The sequence below is a fragment of the Electrophorus electricus genome, chromosome 18, assembly GCF_041902795.1.
Source record: "Electrophorus electricus isolate QZ-2024a chromosome 18, ASM4190279v1, whole genome shotgun sequence".
Taxonomy (NCBI): domain Eukaryota; kingdom Metazoa; phylum Chordata; class Actinopteri; order Gymnotiformes; family Gymnotidae; genus Electrophorus; species Electrophorus electricus.
In genome coordinates, this window is record NC_137514.1 from 1,462,501 (window position 1) to 1,472,500 (window position 10,000).

Genomic DNA, 10,000 nt, shown 5'->3' on the forward strand with positions numbered 1-10,000 from the left:
ACTGGTGTTTTGTAGTAGTCTGATCTGATCTGATGTTCAATAGTCTTATCTGTTGCCCTTGGCTGTAGGGTTTGATAGGAGTTCAGGGCCCTGTCGGTTACCCCGGACCCAGAGGTGTGAAGGTAAATTTCTGCTTTATTTTTGTCTTATCTTTGACTTATTTTATCTTTTATCTCTGACTTATCTATGTTTTATCTTTGAGTGTCTTATTTCTTTCTTATCTCTGTCTGATCTCTGTATTTCCTCAATCTCAGTTTTATATATCCTTATCACTCTGTTCCTGCATGTATCTCTTTGTGTATGTAGATGTGTGTTTATGTGTTTGTGTACACCTGCATGAATGTGTGTTGCATTTGTGTGTGTGTGTGCGTGTTAGTGTTGGTAGATGATGATTAATGGATAATGCTGTTGCAGGGAGCTGATGGTCTTCGAGGGTTGAAAGGAAGTAAAGGTGAAAAGGTGAGTTTGATCCTTCACAGCTCCACCCTCCTCAGCTTTCCAAACCTGCCTTGATCTCTTGCAGCTCCACCCTCACATCTGACCCTTTCAAGCCCACCCCTGAGCTCTCACTGCTCTGCAATCCTATGCCTTAGCCTTCAAAACCCACCGCTATATATCTTAGCTCCGCTCTCACACCTGAGCCTTTTAAACCCAGCCCTGATCTCTCACAGTTCCTCCCATCTTGGCTTTCATTTCATTGTCTTAGTGCACAGTTTTCTGCTCCAATGGTAGATCGTAGTATACAGTCCTGTATGTTGCTGAATTATAATTGGTACTCCTGTATGCTGTTCAGCTTTTCAACATTCTACACACTTCTCCTCTTTGAAGTCTGATACTAGAGCACCAATGACAACCATAACAACCACTTGGGGTCTTTTATATGTTTCTCTCTTGGGTTTCCCAGGTCTTTTTTGTTTGAGTTGAATTTTATTATATTGGCAGGGTTATCATCAGAGCTCTCCACCACCTGAGATTTCATTACGCAGGCTGTAACGCAGAGCATGATGCAAAATTTGCTCTTAGATGTTCAGTAATACCTACAATGGAAGAAAATTTAAAATCACCTCAGTCAGTTGTGAGAAGCTTATTGAATTCTGTCAAAGTCAGAATACACCTTTCTTATACACACACAAATTCAGTCATACGTTTCTCCTTCTCTCTCTCTCTCTCTCTCTCTCTCTCTCTCTCTCTCTCTCTCTCTCTGTGTCTGTCTTCTCACTATCTCACATACACATACCAACAAACACACAGGCAAAACTTCCCAACGGGTGTTTTTTGACTGACACACGCCCACCCTCGCCCACCCCGCCCACCATAAGAATACCTCTCAGGTAGACATAGCCTGATCTCCATATTGAAGATTCCTATTAGTAGTAGTGCCTCAGTGCCCAGGTTCAGCTGGGCTTGGCATGGCTGACATTCTCTTGGTTCTGTTGGTTTCTGTGCACAGAAACCAACCAATGTCTTACCATTTCTGGAGTTAAATTCCATCATCTCTATATATCTCTTGTATGAGTAACAGAATTATTTGGCGGACTGTATTTGAAATGCCCACCAGTGGTATTGGTATACCATCCAATATACTGGTCATGCAGAGACAGCGTGATGTCAGAGATTCCGTGATGCAAGAGACATTGTAATGTCAGAGACACTGATGTGAGAAACACTGTGATGGAAGAGACTGTGAATGGGAGAGACACCGATGGGAGAGACACAGGAGAGGCAGTTTAATGGGGGAGATTCTGTGATGTCAGAGACAATGATGCAAGGTTAGAGACTGTGTGCAGAGCATGATAAGTTGATAAGAGTGTGTGTGTGTCTAGTGCTGTCTTACTGTGTGCCTGCAGGCAGTGATGGTCTGTCTTTCTGTCTTGCTGTCTGGGTTCATGTTCACCTCAGTGTTCTCCTTGGGTTCCCCTCAGTGTTCTCCTCATGTTCTCCTCAGTTTTCTCCTCAGTGTTCTCCTTATGTTCTGCTCAGTGTTCCACTGCTTTGCACACATCAGCATTGTACCTAGTTTACTCTGTCAAAACTGTTGCTGGTGTCAGTGGTGTGTTTTGCTTGCAAATTATATCTGAGACTGGATATAATTCAGTGATATGCATGTTTACCCTGGCAGTAACTGCAGATGAGCTTGGTTATATCTAGAGACCCATCTCAGAGGGTCTAATAACCTTCCATTTTAAAGAGCAGTTGCAGTTTTCTCTCTTACTCAGTCATAGCAAGTCATAATGACTCATAGTGAACCATACTGAGTCATGGTGCTTGCGTAACTGGGATTCAGAGTGACACTATGGGTCAAAATACAGAAAATGTCAAATCTAAAATCTACATGGTTATTCTATATATTGTTAGACACATTTGAATATAGTTATAGTCTGGAAAGGAATTGACAAAGGACTTGGATTTGGTGGCATTGATGTGTTTCTGTGTGTTATTATGTGTTATTGTTATGACGTGTTATTATGTCCTTCTCTCCATAATGTTGCCTGAGAATGTCCATGTTTCAGGGTGAAGATGGCTTCCCTGGGGCTAAGGGTGAGATGGGTGTCAAGGGAGACAGTGTAAGGAGCAGTGAATCAATACCCCCCCACACACACACACACAAACCTTTGGTGCATTTGTTATTATTTTCAAAAACAGCAATGTATTTCTCATCCACCCCACAATACCCACCCCCCACGCCCAACAGGGAGACACTGGACCTACGGGTATGCGTGGAGAGGATGGTCCAGAAGGATTGAAGGGTCAGTCCGGGCCATTGGGAGATGCAGGGCCATCTGGCATTGCAGGAGAAAAGGTAGAGCTTTTAAGCCCTCATCATCACAACCTTTATGGTCAGCATCTTTATAATGAAAACAGGGAAATAAAGTGCTGGCATGTGAAAGTATAGCTACTGTTCTCTCTATGTCTCATCAGGGTAAACTTGGGGTTCCAGGGTTGCCAGGGTACCCAGGACGGCAGGGACCAAAGGCAAGATGAATAAAACAGAACAGGATGAACTTAATCACAGATCTGTTTGTTGTCGCTTTATAAAGTACGGTTTAATTTCACATGCTATGTTTGTTTATTTCTGGACAGGGAGCTGATGGTTTCCCAGGGCCTGTGGGTGTAATAGGAGAGAAGGGCAGAAAGGTGTGCTAACAGAACAAACGCACTTTGAAATACAGAGCCCAAAGGAAGAGCAGCAGCTCTGTGAACAGTACTAAAGAACAGCAGCTCTGTGAGCAGTAATAAAGGACAGAAGCTCTGTGAGCAGTACTAAAGAATAGCAGCTCTGTGAGCAGTACTAAAGAATAGCAGCTCTGTAAGCAGTACTAAAGAATAGCAGCTCTGTGAGCAGTACTAAAGAACAGCTCTGTAAGCAGTATTAAAGAATAGTAGCTCTGTAAGCAGTACTAAAGAATAGCAGCTCTGTGAGCAGTACTAAAGAATAGCAGCTCTGTGAGCAGTACTAAAGAACAGCTCTGTAAGCAGTACTAAAGAATAGCAGCTCTGTAAGCAGTACTAAAGAATAGCAGCTCTGTGAGCAGTACTAAAGAACAGCTCTGTAAGCAGTATTAAAGAATAGCAGCTCTGTGAGCAGTACTAAAGAACAGCTCTGTAAGCAGTATTAAAGAATAGCAGCTCTGTAAGCAGTACTAAAGAATAGCAGCTCTGTGAGCAGTACTAAAGAATAGCAGCTCTGTGAGCAGTACTAAAGAACAGCTCTGTAAGCAGTACTAAAGAATAGCAGGTCTGTGAGCAGTACTAAAGAACAGCTCTGTAAGCAGTACTAAAGAATAGCAGCTCTGTGAGCAGTACTAAAGAACAGCTCTGTAAGCAGTACTAAAGAATAGCAGCTCTGTGAGCAGTACTAAAGAACAGCTCTGTAAGCAGTACTAAAGAATAGCAGCTCTGTGAGCAGTACTAAAGAATAGCAGCTCTGTGAGCAGTACTAAAGAATAGCTCTGTAAGCAGTACTAAAGAATAGCAGCTCTGTGAGCAGTACTAAAGAATAGCAGCTCTGTAAGCAGTACTAAAGAATAGCAGCTCTGTGAGCAGTACTAAAGAATAGCAGCTCTGTAAGCAGTACTAAAGAATAGCAGCTCTGTGAGCAGTACTAAAGAATAGCAGCTCTGTAAGCAGTACTAAAGAATAGCAGCTCTGTGAGCAGTACTAAAGAATAGCAGCTCTGTGAGCAGTACTAAAGAACATCTCTGTGAGCAGTAGTGGAATGAGCTCTAAAAGAGGTCAAGGGTTTTCCTACAAATGACAAACAAAAGTGTTTGATTAGGGCTGCATTTGTCATAGAAACAATTATCAATATATGTAATAAATATGCGATTGTCTTTTGTTTTGTTTTATTTGTCGCTTTGTTGCTGTTACCAGGGCCCTCCAGGCCAGCCAGGTGCTGCAGGAGAGAGAGGTCCCTATGTAAGTGCCTGTGCAAAAAGAAATTAACATAGTTATTATAATTACATTATCAAAATGGAACGCTAATCTATGAAAGTAAGTGTGTGTGTGTGTGTGTGTGTGTGTGTGTGTGTGTGTGTGTGTGTGTGTGTGTGTGTGTGTGTGTATGTATGTATGTGTGTATATATGTGTATATATGTGTGTGTGTGTGTGTGTATGTATGTGTGTATATTTGTGTGTGTGTGTGTGTGCGTGTGTATGTGTGCGTGTGTCTGTGTGTGTGTGTGTGTGTGTACACCCATAGGGTGCTCGGGGAGCGAGAGGTGCAAGAGGACCCACTGGAAAATCAGGAGAGAAGGTCTGACCTCCCCTCATATTCCTCCCCTCAGTTTCCTTATATTTCTCTTCTTTACTTCCTCAGTTTCAGTTTCCTTATATTTCTCTTCTTTACTTCCTCAGTTTCAGTTTCCTTATATTTCTCTTCTTTACTTCCTCAGTTTCAGTTTCCTTATATTTCTCTTCTTTACTTCCTCAGTTTCAGTTTCCTTATATTTCTCTTCTTTACTTCCTCAGTTTCAGTTTCCTTATATTTCTCTTCTTTACTTCCTCAGTTTCAGTTTCCTTATATTTCTCTTCTTTACTTCCTCAGTTTCAGTTTCCTTTTAAAAGTGTCTGCATGTCTGCATGTCTGCATGTCTGTGAGTGGTAGGTGTTCAGAATCACTCTGTCTCACAGGTTAATACTATTGCCATGAGGTATTTTCTGTCATGTGATTACATGTCAACACTGATGCTTTAATATTGAAATGAAGCACAATTGGTAGATGTAGGACTGAGTTTGCTGCATTTGAATGTGCAATAATATATATTCCATTAACTCATCAGTAGCATATAAGCCAGAACTCAATGTAAGGGTTAGGGCAGGAGGATGAGACAAATGCCCCCTTTATGAACCTGCCCCACCCTTCGCATGCCCTTTTGATCAGTTTTGTTAAATCATGTAAGCTGTCTATTGTTCTAATAAAACTATTAACATTTACGTTTTATGTGCACTTCAAACCTAATCACGATCGGGGCAAAATGTTGACCTCAATTTACAATGTGAAAAGTAGGGGGATATCCCCTATACAGTGGAGTATTTGGTTCAACGTGTGCAGTAGCTGTGGTTCAGAGTCAGACAGGCACGATATATATTATTCCGTCTGTCCCCCCACCCCCATAAGTATCATATAATGATAAAATTCATTAATATATAATCCCATTAAATTTGTCAGTAGTGTATAATCCAATTAAACTCATCAGTAAAGATAATATTAATATCATCAGTAGTGTATAATTCTGTTAAACATATCAGTATTGTATTATTCCAATAAACGTATTAGCAGTAAAAGTATCAGTAGTGTTAAACTCATTAGTGGTGTATAATTCTGTATAATTCTGTGTCATTTCAACTGTTTGTTTTAAAGGGCTCTGCAGGTCATGATGGACCCCTGGGACCAACAGGAGAGAGAGTAAGAACACACATACACACACACACACACACACACACACACACACACACACACACACACACACACACACACACACACACACACACATTCACACTCACACACACACACACACACACACACACACACACACACACACACACACACACACGCTCACACATGCATTATCATAGTGACTGGTTCTGTTGACTCACTAGTTCTTTGTGTATTAGGGCCCCCAAGGGCCTCAGGGTCGTGTAGGAGAGATTGGTCCAAAAGGAGCAAATGTAAGTGCCTTCATCACACACCAGACACACCTCACTGTTTGATGTCATCAGAGTTCACATCACACACCAGACACACCTCACTGTTTGATGTCATCAGAGTTCACATCACACACCAGACACACCTCACTGGTTACTGTCATCAGGGTTCACATCACACACCAGACACACTTCACTGTTTGATGTCATCAGAGTTCACATCACACACCAGACCCACTTCACTGGTTACTGTCATCAGAGTTCAACTCAATTTATAGGCCCTGATCAAAAATGCTCACATTAACAGTGTTTGCTTTTCATTGGTAGTATTTAAATTCAGTATATCACCATATGCTCGCCTGGTTTTCACACAGGGTCCTGCTGGCAAAGACGGCTTGCCAGGTCATCCAGGCCAGAGGGCGGAGCCAGTGAGTTTTATGAAACATTACATTCATTGTACATCTGAAATTCTAAGAATTGGACTCTATCAAAAAATGCTGATACTGAATAATATAGCAATATTATACTAACTATCACATAGCGATAGTGAATAATACGATAATATTAATAACTTTTATATAAAGTCATTTAATAATTAAATACCAAAAAAAAATAAAATTTTGAATGTGTTTTTTGCTTTAGATTTCTGTAGCTTGCAATCCCAGAGTATGAATAAAGAGAACTAGTGGCCTGATGAATATATAAATGACACAGAACTGAACTGTTGGATGAAACTGTGTAAACAGCCCTGTTACATTGCTATCATTACTCTTGTTGCTGGACAGAGGTGGGAGGGACTTTGTGGTCATCCATAGCATTCTGTTCTGTGTCCACTACATGCTGATTGGCTGAGCTGCATGCCTGTCAGTCACAGAATATCATTCTCTTTTCAGGGTTTTCAAGGGAAGACAGGGCCTCCAGGACCTGCTGGAGTGGTCGGACCACAGGTGAGTGTGTGTGTGTGTGTGTGTGTGTGTGTGTGTGCATGCGTGCGTACATGTTTGTGTATGTATTATTCTTAGTTTCATTTCACATTTCTCATCTGGATTTAATTTTTGCTTTAATTGATGTATCTGTGGGAGGTTCTTTTTAAGTGAGGTGACTGGGAATCTTGGTTTGATTGGTATGTCTGTGAGAAGATTGCTTTTGATTGGTGTGTGTGAGAAGCTTTTGAATGGTGTGTCTAAATTGTTATGGGAGGTTGGCTTCAGGTTCACATTGTGGTGAATCATTTTCTATTGTCACATCAGTATCATGCAGAAGAACCATTTTGTCAGTTGACATCTTTAATTACTTCTTTTAATTGGATGACTCTGATTGGTGTGGACTATGCAGAGAATTGTGTGATTGGCTGTTTGTGGTTTCTAGGGGAAGACTGGGGAAACCGGGCCAATGGGAGAAAGAGGTCACCCAGGAACCCCAGGACCACCTGGAGAGCAAGGTCTGCCTGGAGCAGCAGGAAAAGAGGGGGCAAAGGTCAGAACATATTCATCTTCATCATTTTCATCATACACTGCCTGGCCAAAAAAAAGGTCACCACCTGGATTTAACTAAGCAAATAGGTAAGAGCCTTCCATTGGATAATTACTGCATGGGTGATTATGTTTCACCTGGCAACAAGTTATTTAACCCTAACTGATGCAGTGAGTAGCTTCTCATTTGATAAACAACCATGTCGAAAGACACATCCTGTGGTTGTAGAAAAGATGTTAATCTGTTTCAGAAGGGGTCAAATTATTGGTATGCATCAAGCAGACAAAACATCTAAGGAGATTGCTGAAACTACTAAAATCGGGTTAAGAACTGTCCAACGCATTATTAAAAAATGGAAGAACAGTGGGGAAAGATCATCTTTTGAGGAAGGAATGTGGTCAGAAAAAATTCTTGAATGATTGGCGATCACTTAAACATGTGATGAAATCAAATTGTAGAGAAACAACAGTAGAACTCAGGGATATGTTTAATAGTGAAAGTAAGAGCATTTCCACACGCACAATGCCTAGTGCCTACCGTACAAGCCTGTGGGGGCAGTGCTATGATCTGGGGTTGCTGCAGTTGGTCAGGTCTAGGTTGAGCAATGTTATGTGCCCAAAGAATGAGGTCAGCTGACTACCTGAATATACTGAACAACCAGGTTATTCCATCAATGGATTTTTTCTTCCCTGATGGCACAGGCATATTCCAAGATGACAATGCCAGGATTCATCGGGCTCAAATTTTGAAAGAGTGGTTCAGGGAGCATGAGATCATTTTCACACATGGATTGGCCAACACAGAGTCCAGACCTGAACCCCATTGAGAATCTTTGGGATGTGCTGGAGAAGACTTTGCGCAGTGGTCCAAATCTCCCATGATCAATACAAGATCTTGGGGAAAAATTAATGCAGCTCTAGACAGAAATAAATGTTGTGACATTGCAGAAGCTTGTGGAAATGATGCCACAGTGAATGCATGCCATAATCAAAGCGAAAGGCGGTCCAACTAAATATTAGAGCGTGTGACCTTTTTTCTGGCCAGGCAATGTATTTGTAATTTTTATATATACACTTTGTTTGTTTATGTGCATGTGTGTGCTCACGTGTGTATGTGTGTTTTTGTGTGTCTTTGATTGTCAGGGAGACCCTGGAACTACTGGAACTCCAGGGAAAAGTGGTCCGCCTGGATTGAAAGGATTCCGTGGTAGTCGTGGAGCACCAGGCTCTATGGTAACTGTTACTATGACTACTATCAGATGACAGGCAGCTAGACAAGTGATTTTCAGTGATTGACAGCTTTAGAGACTACTAATGAAGTACAGAAAGCAATGAAATTACATTAGAATAATATCTTTAGAAGTACATTTCATATAAATTGTCTGATGCAAACCAGTATAGAAATATCATTGAAACAGACAAATTGGGAAAGATTTATCAAAATGAATGATTAGTGTAATTTGATCATTCATATATATATATATATATATATATATATATATATATATATATATATATATATATATATATGTTGCTTTATCATGTGATGTATGTGTCCTATAGGGGCCAGCTGGTCTGAAAGGAGGGGAGGGTCCTACAGGGACTTCTGGTTCTACTGTATGTATTTGTTTTCTCTTACTGTTTAGTCAAAAAATTTAATCAAAGGAAATAACGATTTCCGATAATGATAATAACAATAATGATTTTGAGTAGACTTGAGTTGTATACAGGATATGGGAAATAAACTCTATATCTGTCATTCTCTCTCTGTACGTGTGTCTCTCTCTCTGTACATCTGTCTCTCTTTCTCTCTCTCTGTATGTCTGTCTCTCTCTCTGTACATCTCTCTCTTTCTCTCTGTATGTCTGTCTGTCTCTCTCTCTCTGTACATCTGTCTCTCTTTCTCTCTCTCTGTACGTCTCTCTCTCTCTCTCTGTACATCTGTCTCTCTGTACATCTTTCTCTCTCTCTGTACGTCTCTCTCTCTCTCTGTACGTCTCTCTCTCTGTACATCTGTCTCTCTTTCTGTATGTCTGTCTCTCTCTCTGTACATCTGTCTCTCTGTACATCTGTCTCTCTCTCTCTCTCTGTATGTGTGTGCTATCAGGGTTCTACAGGTGAGAGGGGCCCTCCTGGTCTGGCTGGTGCAATTGGTCAGCCAGGACGTACTGGAACTATTGGTGGGCCTGGACCAATGGGAGAGAAGGGAGAACCAGTAAGACCCGCCTCTTCCTGATCATTAGAACAATTACATAGCTGAACATGTTCATGTTTAAATGTTTAAATAACCTCTCCTCTCCTCTCCTCTCCTCTCTCCACTCCTCTCCTCCCCTCTCCTCTCCTCCTCTCTCCTGTCCTCTCTTCACTCCTCTCCTCCCCTCTCC

The 10,000-nt window shown here is 41.3% G+C and overlaps 1 protein-coding gene across 1 annotated transcript in view; it reads left to right on the forward strand.

The window, feature by feature from the left end:
- Positions 1-10,000, forward strand: part of col5a3b (collagen, type V, alpha 3b) — a 57,297-nt gene that overhangs the window by 33,968 nt on the left and 13,329 nt on the right. Inside the window, exons 26-41 of the mRNA XM_081701323.1 lie at positions 69-122; positions 415-459; positions 2,511-2,564; positions 2,693-2,800; positions 2,920-2,973; positions 3,082-3,135; positions 4,372-4,416; positions 4,700-4,753; positions 5,861-5,905; positions 6,115-6,168; positions 6,519-6,572; positions 7,038-7,091; positions 7,513-7,620; positions 8,760-8,849; positions 9,180-9,233; positions 9,724-9,831. Of these exons, the coding sequence (XP_081557449.1) occupies positions 69-122; positions 415-459; positions 2,511-2,564; positions 2,693-2,800; positions 2,920-2,973; positions 3,082-3,135; positions 4,372-4,416; positions 4,700-4,753; positions 5,861-5,905; positions 6,115-6,168; positions 6,519-6,572; positions 7,038-7,091; positions 7,513-7,620; positions 8,760-8,849; positions 9,180-9,233; positions 9,724-9,831 (1,035 nt within the window). The remainder of the gene's footprint in view (positions 1-68; positions 123-414; positions 460-2,510; positions 2,565-2,692; positions 2,801-2,919; positions 2,974-3,081; positions 3,136-4,371; positions 4,417-4,699; positions 4,754-5,860; positions 5,906-6,114; positions 6,169-6,518; positions 6,573-7,037; positions 7,092-7,512; positions 7,621-8,759; positions 8,850-9,179; positions 9,234-9,723; positions 9,832-10,000) is intronic.